At 43.9% G+C, this 15,000-nt stretch overlaps 1 protein-coding gene across 1 annotated transcript in view; it reads left to right on the top strand.

Annotated features, from left to right (window-relative positions):
• Positions 1–15,000, top strand: part of cacng2b (calcium channel, voltage-dependent, gamma subunit 2b) — a 30,100-nt gene that overhangs the window by 362 nt on the left and 14,738 nt on the right. The window contains exon 1 of the mRNA XM_030145410.1: positions 1–377. This exon is cut by the window's left edge and continues 362 nt beyond it. Within this exon, the coding sequence (XP_030001270.1) occupies positions 167–377 (211 nt within the window). The 5' untranslated portion in view covers positions 1–166. The remainder of the gene's footprint in view (positions 378–15,000) is intronic.

Raw genomic sequence — 15,000 nt, 5'->3', positions numbered from 1 at the left:
GAGTTCTCCTAACTCCCCCGCCCCCGCAGCGGCCACCGACCCCCGCCGCCCCCCCGGAGCCGCCCGCCCCCCCTTTTCCAAGCTGGCGTGGCGATGCAAATTCAGAAATATTTACTTCCTGTATCTTAAAAGGAAAGGGGGGGCCCCTTTTGTGGAATGTGGCAACATGGGTGCGTTTGACCATGGAGTTCAGATGTTGCTGACCACAGTGGGGGCCTTCGCCGCCTTCAGCCTCATGACCATCGCCGTGGGGACGGACTACTGGCTGTACTCGCGTGGTGTCTGCAAGATCAAGAGCACCAACGAGAACGAGACCAGCAAGAAGAACGAAGAGGTGATGACGCACTCAGGGCTGTGGAGGACCTGCTGCCTGGAAGGTGAGGGTACTAATACACACACCTATAGTACCAGTGGTACCAGTGTGTGGAGGACCTGCTGCCTGGAAGGTGAGAGAGGATACCTGGAAGGTACTGAGCCACACACTTGTACTACTGGTACCACTGGTACTACTGCTGTGTTTTTTTTTGTGCAATGACAATAAAGGAAGTCTAAGTATTACAGGTACCACTAGTACTACTGGTACTAAAGGTACTACTGGTACTAGTGCCGTGTTTCCACTACGTGGAACCGGTTCGACTCGACTCTGGTACCAGGTCCTATTCCAGACCCTTTCCACTCTGGTACCAGGTCCTATTCCAGACCGTTTCCACTCTGGTACCAGGTCCTATTCCAGACCCTTTCCACTCTGGTACCAGGTCCTATTCCAGACCGGTTCCACTCTGGTACCAGGTCCTATTCCAGACCGGTTCCACTCTGGTACCAGGTCCTATTCCAGACCCTTTCCACTCTGGTACCAGGTCCTATTCCAGACCCTTTCCACTCTGGTACCAGGTCCTATTCCAGACCCTTTCCATTCCAGACCCTCCCTCTTTCCAGTCCCTGGTCGTCATAGCGATGCGGTGCGTTCCTTCTGTGTGCTCTGCTCACAGTTGCTGATAAACTCACTGGTTGCCTGTTGTCTGGTCAAACTCCTGCTGAATGTTTGCGTCTGAACCTCCTGGACAAACCATGGTGTAGTTTTACAGACTGTCATCATGTGGATTCACCTACTGACAGATTTACTGGAAAAGGGCGGGGCACACACACCACTCTGACCAATCAGAGGTCTGCAGTGTTTACACAGTGTCACCTTTAGTACCTGGTTCCCAATCCTGGAACCTCAGAGGAGGAGGTACCAAAAAACTAGTACTGACCCACACACATACAGTTACACACATGTGCACACATACCTCTCTATAATAGTGATTCTCAGTCAGTGCTGTTACTTTCTCTCTAAATCTGGTGAATTGTCGGATCCTCTTGACGACTTTTTTCTCAAAAGCGACTGGTGACCAGTTTAGTGACTTTTTCTGGTGTTATTGGAGACTTTTCTGGTGTTTTAGAGATTTTGACGTGAAAGTGCGAATTGTTCTGCAGTTACTGTCCTCAACAAGCTGTGGGTGCTGCCGTAAGCCCCTCCCCCTGTGTAAGCCCCTCCCCCATCCCACTCACAGGTGGTCAGTCTCACAGTCACCTCACACAGCAGTCTGAACTGTCAGAGCAGAGGACACCCACTGTGTCCACAGAGACCCACTGTGTCCACAGAGACCCAATGTGTCCACAGAGGACACCCAATGCGTCCACAAAGACCCACTGTGTCCACAGAGACCCAATGTGTCCACAGAGGACACCCAATGCGTCCACAAAGACCCACTGTGTCCACAGAGGACACCCACTGTGTCCACAGAGACCCACTGTGTCCACAGAGGACACCCACTGTGTCCACAGAGGACACCCAATGTGTCCACAGAGGACACCCACTGTGTCCACAGAGACCCACTGTGTCCACAGAGGACACCCAATGTGTCCACAGAGGACACCCACTGTGTCCACAGAGACCCACTGTGTCCACAGAGGACACCCAATGTGTCCACAGAGGACACCCACTGTGTCCACAGAGACCCACTGTGTCCACAGAGGACACCCAATGTGTCCACAGAGGACACCCACTGTGTCCACAGAGACCCACTGTGTCCACAGAGGACACCCAATGTGTCCACAGAGGACACCCAATGTGTCCACAGAGACCCACTGTGTCCACAGAGGACACCCACTGTGTCCACAGAGACCCAATGTGTCCACAGAGGACACCCACTGTGTCCACAGAGACCCACTGTGTCCACAGAGGACACCCAATGTGTCCACAGAGGACACCCAATGTGTCCACAGAGACCCACTGTGTCCACAGAGGACACCCACTGTGTCCACAGAGACCCAATGTGTCCACAGAGGACACCCACTGTGTCCACAGAGGACACCCAATGTGTCCACAGAGGACACCCACTGTGTCCACAGAGACCCACTGTGTCCACAGAGGACACCCACTGTGTCCACAGAGACCCACTGTGTCCACAGAGTCCCCCTGTGTCCACAGAGACCCACTGTGTCCACAGAGGACACCCACTGTGTCCACAGAGACCCACTGTGTCCACAGAGGACACCCAATGTGTCCACAGAGACCCACTGTGTCCACAGAGACCCAATGTGTCCACAGAGGACACCCACTGTGTCCACAGAGACCCACTGTGTCCACAGAGTCCCACTGTGTCCACAGAGACCCACTGTGTCCACAGAGGACACCCAATGTGTCCACAGAGACCCACTGTGTCCACAGAGACCCAATGTGTCCACAGAGACCCAATGTGTCCACAGAGGACACCCACTGTGTCCACAGAGACCCACTGTGTCCACAGAAGAGACCCACTGTGTCCACAGAGACCCACTGTGTCCACAGAAGAGACCCACTGTGTCCACAGAGACCCACTGTGTCCACAGAAGAGACCCACTGTGTCCACAGAGACCCAATGTGTCCACAGAGACCCACTGTGTCCACAGAAGAGACCCACTGTGTCCACAGAGACCCAATGTGTCCACAGAGGACACCCACTGTGTCCACAGAGACCCACTGTGTCCACAGAAGAGACCCACTGTGTCCACAGAAGAGACCCACTGTGTCCACAGAGACCCACTGTGTCCACAGAGACCCACTGTGTCCACAGAAGAGACCCACTGTGTCCACAGAGACCCACTGTGTCCACAGAGACCCAATGTGTCCACAGAGGACACCCACTGTGTCCACAGAAGAGACCCACTGTGTCCACAGAGACCCACTGTGTCCACAGAGACCCAATGTGTCCACAGAGACCCACTGTGTCCACAGAGACCCACTGTGTCCACAGAAGAGACCCACTGTGTCCACAGAGACCCAATGTGTCCACAGAAGAGACCCACTGTGTCCACAGAAGAGACCCACTGTGTCCACAGAGACCCACTGTGTCCACAGAGACCCACTGTGTCCACAGAAGAGACCCACTGTGTCCACAGAGACCCAATGTGTCCACAGAGGACACCCACTGTGTCCACACTGCTAATGAACAGAGCATGCTCAGAGCAGGTTGTCAGTGTTTTTTCACTGTCACTAAAGTAAACGTCTGCATTTGAGGAGAAGATCTGAAAAAACGCTGAACCTGAACCAGGGTCAGACCAGTTCCTATTATTTCTCACATTGCCACTGACAGTGACTGTTTTTGGTCCCTTTAGATTATTACTGTTAGGAGGTTAGAACTGTTCATACAAAAAATGTTACAAATGTTTTAGCGATGGTGAAAAATGTTTGTTTTACTGTAAGTTGCTGTCGGCTCCTACGTGGATCAGACGGTTAGAAACTGAACCAAAGAGAAGACAAAAAACTCCACGTTAAGTGAACGTCTGTTCTGGGTCATTTTAGCCCCAGTCCCAGATAAAGGAGGAGGGTTAGACAGAACTAGCACCTCCAGACCACAGAACAGACTTTGGATTAAAGATGATATTCTAACATTTGACAATACAGGACAAAATGCACTGTAAAAAAAAAAACAAAAAAACAAAAAATTGTATTATTCCAGCAGCAGGGGTGCTGAAAAAATGCTGTAAAACAACAGAAAATAACCATCTCATAAAAATACAGTAATTTTCCATAATTCAAATACAGTTTTTTGCCCTAACTTTACATGAGATTTTGCATATTTTTTTTGACTTTTTAATGTTTAATACAGAATATTTACATGTATTAAAACAATCCAATTCCCTATAAATATATATATAAATAATTTTCAGTGACACTCAGTTGTCCAATCCACTGATAAAAACTGTATTTGGACAGTTTATCCGTGCTTATACATGTTATACATTCACAAAAATATATTTATTCAACATTTTTGTTGTGAAACCTCCTGTAATTACACAAGAAATTTGTCAATGAACAAACAAGTCTGGTTCAACTGACAGAACAAATACTTCTGTTACCGTTAATTGTCAGTAATTTTATCTGGTTTTACTTTTCTTTTTTTCTTTTTTTTTTTTCTTTTTTTACAGTATTAAACTTTAAATTGACAGTTTAATCTCATAAATAGAAAAGAAATATTTGTGAAATTATGATACATTTACAAATGTATTTGAAATGTATTTTTTGTGAAAAAAGAAAAAAAAATCTTTTAAAAAATTGTAATTTTCTGGTTATTCACAGTTACAGTTTTTTTCGTGTTATTTTACATTTGGCATGTAAAATCACAGTCTGTTTTTGTCATTTCATTGATATTTTCCTGTATCTTAAAAATACAGGAAAAATCTGTCAAATAAACAGTGAAAATTCTGTTAAATTACAGATTATTTTTTCAGACAGATGTAATTGGGGTCTAAACGAAGCATTAGTCATTAAATTATTTTGAGAAGCTATTTATTTATTTATTTAGCACATCATAAAACAGCAAGAGAAAATTAAAAATAATAATTTAAAAAACCCATTCAAACAAGTCCCATCATTGTGCAGGAGAGGCTCGAAGCCAAAAAAGGCTGATATGAAGACCTCCACCAGAAGTGAATGAATTCCAGTCCTTTTCAGATGGTTTTTAAATAATGATACAGTAGATGTGGATTGAAGTTCAGGTCGTAGATGATTCCACAGATTTGGTCCACCATATTTCACAGAACACTGACAGACAGAAGTTCAACAGGAAGGAAGGTCACATGAGCTTGAATATTGTGTAGGATAACAGTGAATAACAGAAGACGACATAAAGAAAATCTGAAAAACTTTGGGAAGAATATGAGTTAAGTGACCATATTTGGACATGAAGATACAGGTCTGGGAAACGTTCACATCAAAAACAGAGAGAAGTCTGAATTTTTGGAAAAGAGGATCAGATGAGTGCAGTCTCAGTCCGTTTACTCTTCACACTTGTTCGTGTCCTTGGCATCGGAGATTTCAAACCGCTGAGAACAGAAAGTAACTGCAGAGAAATCCAACTCAGCCAGTGTCTGTGTCTGCAGTGTCTTTTTTAGCAGAGACGAGGCATTTGGAGGTGTTGAGAAAGAGGAGGGAAAAAAAGGATAGAAAAAGAAGAAGAGAGGCGGAGCAGGCAGCGGTGGTTCAGTCCACCCCCTCAGGCCTGAAGTTCTATCTTTAACACACAGACCCATGTTCCAACCAAGTGACCCAGAGCCAGATTTAACACAGGAAGGAAGGGAGGGAGGGAGGGAGGGAGGGAGGAAGGAGGGAGGGAAGTAAGGAAGGGAGGGAGGGAGGGAGGGAGGAGGGAGGGAAGTAAGGAAGGGAGCAAGGAGGGAAGGAAAGAAGGAAGGGAGGGAGGAAGGAAGGAAGGAGGGAGGGAGGGAGGAAGGAAGGAAGGAAGGAAAGAAGGAGGGAAGGAAGGGAGGAAGGAGGGAAGGAAAGAAGGAAGGGAGGGAGGGAGGGAGGGAGGAGGGAAGGAAGGAAGGAAGGAGGGAAGTGAGGGAGGGAGAAAGGAAGGAAGGAAGGAAAGAAGGAGGGAAGGAAGGGAGGAAGGAGGGAAGGAAAGAAGGAAGGGAGGGAGGGAGGGAGGAAGGAAGGGAGGAAGGGAGGGAGGCTGTACTGGCTTTAGGACAGGATGTACACCAGCACACTGAAAAAAGGATTTAGAAGAATGTGGAAAAAATACGCCTTATTTCAATAACTTCTGTCTTATTTTTCATCTAAAAAAAAGAAAGAAATGCTTTACATAAATCACAAAATAATAATAATAATAATAAAATAAAATCTTATTTAAAATACACTATATTTCCAAAAGTCTTGTCTCCTCCATCCCAATCCTCAGACTCAGCTGTTCCAGTCCCTTCCATGTCCACAGGTGGATTAAATCCAGCCCTAGGCATGCAGACTGCTTTTACAAACATTTGGGACAGAATGGGTCACTCTCAGGAGCTCAGTGAATTCCAGCGTGGAACTGTGATAGGATGCCACCTGTGACACAAATCCAGTGGTGAACTTTCCTGGCTCCTAAATATTCCACAGTCAACTGTCAGCTGGATTAGAAGAAAGTGGAAGTGTTTGGGAACGATGGCGACTCAGCCACGCAGTGGTAGGCCACGGAAACTGACGGAGCGGGGTCAGCGGATGCTGAGGCGCAGAGTGTGAAGAGGTGGACGACTGTCTGCAGAGTCAATGGTACAGACCTCCAAACTTCATGTGTCCTTCAGATTAGCTCCAGAACAGTGCGCACAGAGCTTCATGGAATGGGTTTCCGTGGCCGAGCGGCCGCATCCGAGCCATACATCAGCAAGTGCAATGCACAGCGGTGGATGCAGTGGTGTAAAGCACGCCGCCACTGGACTGTAGAGCAGGGGAGGAGCCTTCTCTGGACTGACCAATCACACTTCTCCATCTGGCGATCTGACGGACGGGTCTGGGTTTGGCGGTCTCCAGGAGAACGATACTTGTGGGAGCGCATTGTGCCGAGTGTAAAGTTTGGTGGAGGGGGGGTTATGGTGTGGGGTTGTTTTTCAGGAGCTGGGCTGGGCCCCTTAGTTCCAGTGAAAGGAACTGGGAATGCTTCAGCAGAACAAGACATTTGGGACAATTCTACGCTCCCAACTTTGTGGGAACAGTTTGGAGCCGGCCCCTTCCTCTTCCAACATGACTGTGCACCAGTGCACAAAGCAAGGTCCATTTGGACATGGAGGACAGAGTCTGGTGTGGATGAACTGGACTGGCCTGCACAGTCCTGACCTCAACCCCATAGAACACCTTTGGATGAATTAGAGCGCAGACTGAGAGCCAGGCCTTCTGTCCAACATCAGTGTGTGACCTCACAAATGAGCTTCTAGAAGAATGGTCCAAAATTCCCATGAACACACTCCTAAACCTTGTGGACAGCCTTCCCAGAAGAGTTGAAGCTGTTAGAGCTGCAAAGGGTGGAGCCACGTCAGACTGAACCCATAGACTAGGAATGGGATGGACCTGACATTCATATGGGAGTCAAAGCAGGAGAGGGAATACTGTTGGATATACAGTGTATATATATAAGTCTAACTCAGGGCTCTCAAACATGCGTTCCACCAAAGGTTCCAGTCCCACCCCTGGGATGAATTTCCACAGTGTCTAAACTCCACAGTCCAGGCTGTGGAACTCATGTTAGTGTGGGTTCCACATCCAGACCAATCTGATCTACAGTCCAATAAGAACAGCAGAAGAACCCACACAAAAGAACCACTGCAGATTTACTACTGGGACTGATGGAAAAAATAATATGACATTATGTCTGTAAATAATGACAGCTACAAATGTTTGTCGTTGTTTAGTGCAAAAAATCACATTAAATTCTGAAACTCTTTCCATTTCCAAACTCTCCTGTACCAATGAAATGTGACTAACCTGAACAAATGTGTCCAACCTGAAATGTCTGCATTAAATTCAGTCCAGTTTGAACTCTTTTCTTCCTGTTCCTCAGTGTTTAGTTTCTTTGGAGATCTGATCCAGAATGCACATGTATGTTTTAATTTGAATTTTTAAATTTGAATTTTATCCTGTTTGATTATTAACTTATATTCTCATACATGATGTTGTTTCATCTCACTCCATTTTTACATGGATTTGACAGCATCATGTTACGTCTGCCCTCTTTACTCTGATTCACTTCATTTATTCTTAGTGTCATGTTTTTGTGTTTGTTGTCCACATCGCTCTTATTGTGTTGCTTCTGTTTTAGTGTCTTTACTCACATCTTGTATCCTGCTGTTGTGTCCTCTGCTTTGTCTGTCAAAGCACGTTGTAAACTTTGTTTTTAAAAGGTACTATAGAAATAAAGCTATTATTATTATTATTATTATTATTATTATTATTATTATTATTATTATTATTATTATTATTATTATTATTATGTAGAAATGAGAAGTGGGGGCAGAATATTGGTAAAATTGCACTGATTTTTCTTAAGAAATTTCAGGGTTTTTTCAGGTTCTTCACATCTTTTTTGTCTGGATAGTTTATAAAAGTAAGTATTTTCATAATTTATTGGGTTTTTTGCACTCAAACAGACATAAATTGTCAGTTGTCATTCTTTCTGGGTTCTTCTGTTCTTATTTTCCTGGTTGGGTCCACTGCAGATCAGATCAGGCTGAATGTGGAACCTGAAAGAACAGGAGTTTGAGAACCGTGATCGAACTTGTTCTTATTAAGATTTTCCACTTAATATCAGCTGGATTGTTCTAGTAACAAAGTATGGTAATATTTTGCAAATGATCCCATCAAAGGATCAGATTGTTTTCCTCATTTTAAGACTGAAATCAGTGGAATTCTTCTTTTCCCTCATTTCCCTATGCTCTCCATAAACTGGAAATGCTCTGCTTGGCTCTGAATTCTACATTCATTCAACTCCACAGGTCCATCTGCAACTGTATATTATTATTATTATGATTATTATTATTAAACAAGGAAAAAAAGCTTGTTGAGATCAAAAATGTCTTTTTCCAGAGTGTGCTGGAACAGACAGCAGCAGCAGTTACACTAAAGGGAAACCACAGCCGTACATCCACACTAAAAATATACATAAACACAATGAAAATCAGTTCTAAAAACAAATTTAAAACTGATCAGAACATACATATAAAACGTCACCATTATTTTTAAAAGGTACTAAAAGTGTAACAACAATCTTTCGTAAAAGCATTTCAAAGCTAATTTTCGTAAATTTGTGTCTGTAAAAATAGCATACATATTCTGAAAATGGTAACTGTACGTAGGACCTCCACGTCTGTTTTCATCAACACCGGCCATCTCCAATTCACCCCACCCACAACTTCTCTGTCCAATGCCAGCACAGTTCGTCACATGCGTCCTTCTGTTTACGCATTTTGGTCCACTAGCAAAAAGTGAAGTGAGAATGCGATCTGACCCAAATGAAAAAAAAAATAAAGGCTGCATTCCATTTGAATCAAATAAGTGGACCAAAGGACTTTTCAGGTGTGAATCCACCCTTAGGAGACACTTGTGTGTTAGCCACAGGGCTAGCTCTTTAGCATTAACCACAGGGCTAGCTCTTTAGCGTTAGCCACAGGGCTAGCTCTTTAGTGTTAGCCACAGGGCTAGCTCTTTAGCGTTAGCCACAGGGCTAGCTCTTTAGCATTAACCACAGGGCTAGCTCTGTGATGGACAGAGCTAATCTGTTGGATTTGGAGCATTGGTTCAGTCCAAACTAAGGGCTTTGGAAGGAACCACTGAAATGGGTGTGGGTGGAGTTGAATGTTCCTGCGGGGGGGCTGGATACTAAAGTGTCCTTCAGGAACCAGACAGTTCTAACAGTAGAATCCTGTGAATGCAGAAGGCTGAAGCAGCTGGAGCTGAAACTGAAGAGGACAATGGAGAAGGACTGAAGGACTTTAGGAACAGGACTGAATACTGGGGGTTCAACTTAGAGATGCACCCATACCACTGTTTTCCAGACCGAGTACGAGTACTTACATTTGAGTACTTGCCGATACCGAGTACCGATCCTAGTCCTTAGTAATCCCATTCCAGTTGTTAGTTCCTTTTGTAAATGTGCTTTATTGTCGTTGTCATTAGTCTGACTGGAACAAAGTGCTGCTACTGACATTTAATGTGTTGGAATGAGCGTTTGTCAGTTAATCCACCAGGGGGCGCCGCTCTGAATTAACCATACTGGACAAATACCACGAAGAAGAGGAAAGTTTAATGAGAAGAAGAAAGTTAGTAATACCAAACCTGTAGACGACAGAGGAACACTACTGTGATACTAATGTTAGTGTTTTCTCTGTAAGGTTTAAAAGTTTAGCTTCAGCAGGAAGAGAAAAGACAAATGAGTGACAGGTTTGGTTTTCACTTCCACTGGCGGCGGTCCGCACCGCTCCGTACTCCCGCTGGTATTCTGTGTCTGGGTACTCATCCTCCATCAGCTGGAAAACAGATGAATGTAGTCAGATTACAGACAGAAGGCTGCGTCTGTATGTGTCTGAACGGTACTGTCAGTGTTACTCTGATCATTCATTCGGTTCCATCTCCACACTCTTCACGCTCACACACATTCTTCCTCCTCCTCGTACCTGCTGCACTGAACTGGGAATGTCACATGGACACATGGTGTGGTCTGTTTGGACCTGGTGTGGTCTGTTTGGACCTGGTGTGGTCTGTTTAGACCTGGTGTGGTCTGTTTGGACCTGGTGTGGTCTGTTTGGACCTGGTGTGGTCTGTTTGGACCTGGTGTGGTCTGTTTAGTCCGTTTCTGCCTCAACTCCATTTTGTCTTCGTTCTGACCAAAACAATGCAGCGTATGCGTGATGTCATTGCACATGTGCAACGAAGGTGGAATCAATAAGCAGAATCGTTAAGCAGGCATGCAAACGATTCCAAGGAATCAAGCTACTGGGATCCGGTTCTCAAAAAGAACCGGTTCTCGATTCCCATCCCTAGTGGTGATGTTAGGTATTACAGGTGTTATTTCCCACCGTACCTCAAATACATCAATATGCACTGGAGATAAGTTCAGTGTAAGTTACCCATCGGTTCAAAGGCCGTCACTCAGAGGTTAGATCTAGATAGGTTCAATCTGCACATATTTGGACAGAATAATGACATCTGAATTCATTTCAATGGGGAAAATTGATTTGACATACGAGCAAACTGAGTTACACGCTCAGTCGCAGAATTCCACAGAGTCAGGGTACTGCTGTTGAATTACATTCAGTTGAACCTTTTTTATGGACTGCCCAAACTTCAACAGTTTGTTGTGAAAATGCCTTTCGTTCGGCCTTTGTCTGTGGTAGAAGTTAGCTGGTGAAGTCCTGAAGTATTTTACAGCCTGTACTGAAGCTACAGGCAAGTGTAGGAACAGTCTATTTATATCCTGTATTTATGTATAATTAAAAAGTGGAATGGCACCAGCGGATGTTCAGCTCAATACTCCTGTGATGTCTGTTCCATTTCCACCATGATGGGATGTCCATCAGAACACAGGAGGCACACATTTACCTGGAATCAGCGTCTTCCAGTTGAACGGTGCATTTCTGTCATGTGATCGATCATGTGAAACTTTACGATAGGTACAATACACCAATGGATTTACAGGTGTCAATGCCATGAACACACACACACACACACACACAGTTACTGCAGTATGTCATGGGCTCTAAACCACCACCTCCTGGACGCCTCCCTGGGGGGGGTGTTTTGGGTATGCCCACCGGGAGGAGACTTCGGGGCCGACCCAGGACACGCTGGAGGGATTGTGTCTCTGGTCTGGGAATGCGAGCAGGTGGAAGTATCTGGGGGGGCAGTCTGGGCTACTCTGCTGAGGCTGCCCCCCCCCCCCCCCCCCCCCAGAGCTGGATCAGCAGAAGAAGACGAATACGAGAACGAGTGCAAGTATTTACCAAACGGCCACTTTTCAAGTCAACCTTTCAAACTGCACCTCGACCAGAAGTTGCTTTTCAGTTTGATTATTATATGTGATCATTAATCAGAATGTCTCCGCCCAGAGTGAGGGACTGGTGTTAGGATGGTGTTTTTCAACCTTGGGGTCGGGACCCCACGTGGGTTCACCTGGAATTCAAATGGGGTCACCTGGAGTTTCTAGTAATTGATAAAAAAGAAAGAAACAAAAAAACTTATGAAATAAAAAATATATGGTGAGTCCCCCCTTTAGGACCATAAACCTCCAGTCCCCTTTAGGGCCATAAACCTCCAGTCCCCCCTTTAGGACCGTAAACCTCCAGTCCCCCCTTTGGAGGACCATAAACCTCCAGTCCCCCTTTAGGACCATAAACCTCCAGTCCCCCCTTTAGGACCATAAACCTCCAGTCCCCCCTTTGGAGGACCATAAACCTCCAGTCCCCCTTTAGGACCATAAACCTCCAGTCCCCCCTTTAGGACCATAAACCTCCAGTCCCCCCTTTGGAGGACCATAAACCTCCAGTCCCCCCTTTGGAGGACCATAAACCTCCAGTCCCCCCTTTGGAGGACCATAAACCTCCAGTCCCCCCTTTGGAGGACCATAAACCTCCAGTCCCCCCTTTGGAGGACCATAAACCTCCAGTCCCCCTTTAGGACTATAAACCTCCAGTCCCCTTTAGGGCCATAAACCTCCAGTCCCCTTTAGGACTATAAACCTCCAGTCCCCTTTAGGGCCATAAACCTCCAGTCCCCTTTAGGGCCATAAACCTCCTCTGTACCACTGGTTCAGTTCTAACTTTTATTGACAGAAACATCAATATTGTATCAATACTTTTTGCTTTTCCTTCAATAATTTGTTGTTCTAATTAAAAATAACTTATATTTTTGTTTGAATAATATAAATAAACTCATCCAGACTGCTCCGAGACAATGTTTGTCCAAATAAAACTAGTAAATGTCCATTTCTGTCCCACTCCTCCAGTCCAGTTCCTTTTTTTAGTCCATCAAACACATGTTGGTTCCACAGATGAACATGTGACCAGTACCAGTGGGTCCATGAGCCTGTTAACATTGGACATCTGAGAACAGAAAAGTCCAAACTGGTCCAAACTGGTCCAAACTGGTCTAAACTGGTCTAAACTGGCCTAAACTGGTCCAAAACCCAAACCTGTGTGTCCTCCATGTGTCTTTTCCAGTCCTTGTCCAAACCTAAACTCTTTGTCTAGTCTAGTGACAGATCACCATGGCAACAGATTGGTTTGGTGTCCATCCACGAAATGAGACCAGGGTGAATGTAACCAAGGTTATTATCGTTAACGAAAACTAACAAAATGATTAAAACTAGAACTGTAAAAGCATTTTCATTAACTGAAATAAATAAAAACTATAATTAAAAGAAAAAAAACATAACTAACTGAAACTGTATTGTGTGTTTACTAAACTAACTAAAACAGATACAAATTCTGGATCAGATTCCCTTGGTTTTGGTCTTTGTCAATGTCAGATTGATGTTAAATGGATTTCTTTGTCTCTCTCAGTTTTCTGTGCTGTCTCCATACGACACTTTTTGCTCCGTCACTTGTGTTCACTTGTGGTTTCCAGTCGTCTTCTGGTCCCCACTCTACCTGGAAACATGGAGACTAAAGCAGCAGAGTCCTGTCTGGGATTGATTTGAATAGGAGCACAGAGAAGAAGAGAAAAGAGACCACTGAACTACAACTGAACTACAACTGAACTACAACTAAACTACAACTGAACTACAACTGAACTACAACTGAACTACAACTAAACTACAACTGAACTACAACTGAACTACAACTAAACTACAACTGAACTACAACTAAACTACAACTGAACTACAACTGAACTACAACTAAACTACAACTGAACTACAACTGAACTACAACTAAAACTAAACTACAACTGAACTACAACTGAACTACAACTGAACTACAACTAAACTACAACTGAACTACAACTGAACTACAACTAAAACTAAACTACAACTGAACTACAACTGAACTACAACTAAAACTAAACTACAACTGAACTACAACTGAACTACAACTAAACTACAACTGAACTACAACTGAACTACAACTAAAACTAAACTACAACTGAACTACAACTGAACTACAACTAAAGTACAACTGAACTACAACTGAACTACAACTGAACTACAACTGAACTACAACTAAACTACAACTGAACTACAACTAAACTACAACTGAACTACAACTGAACTACAACTAAACTACAACTGAACTACAACTGAACTACAACTAAAACTAAACTACAACTGAACTACAACTGAACTACAACTGAACTACAACTAAACTACAACTGAACTACAACTGAACTACAACTAAAACTAAACTACAACTGAACTACAACTGAACTACAACTGAACTACAACTAAAACTAAACTACAACTGAACTACAACTGAACTACAACTAAACTACAACTGAACTACAACTGAACTACAACTAAAACTAAACTACAACTGAACTACAACTGAACTACAACTAAAGTACAACTGAACTACAACTGAACTACAACTGAACTACAACTAAACTACAACTGAACTACAACTGAACTACAACTAAACTACAACTGAACTACAACTGAACTACAACTAAAACTAAACTACAACTGAACTACAACTAAAGTACAACTGAACTACAACTGAACTACAACTGAACTACAACTAAACTACAACTGAACTACAACTGAACTACAACTAAACTACAACTGAACTACAACTGAACTACAACTAAACTACAACTGAACTACAACTGAACTAAAACTGAACTACAACTGAACTACAACTGAACTACAACTGAACTACAGCTAAACTACAACTGAACTACAACTGAACTAAAACTGAACTACAACTGAACTTCAACTGAACTACAGCTAAACTACAACTGAACTACAACTGAACTACAACTGAACTACAACTAAACTACAACTGAACTACAACTGAACTAAAACTGAACTACAGCTAAACTACAACTGAACTACAACTGAACTACAACTGAACTAAAACTGAACTACAACTGAACTACAACTAAACTACAACTGAACTACAACTGAACTAAAACTGAACTACAGCTAAACTACAACTGAACTACAACTGAACTAAAACTGAACTACAACTGAACTACAACTGAACTACAGCTAAACTACAACTGAAATACAACTG

Source organism: Sphaeramia orbicularis, chromosome 1, assembly GCF_902148855.1.
Source record: "Sphaeramia orbicularis chromosome 1, fSphaOr1.1, whole genome shotgun sequence".
Taxonomy (NCBI): Eukaryota; Metazoa; Chordata; class Actinopteri; order Kurtiformes; family Apogonidae; genus Sphaeramia; species Sphaeramia orbicularis.
Note: the sequence above shows the minus strand (reverse complement) of the source record. Positions and strands in the feature narration are given on the sequence as shown.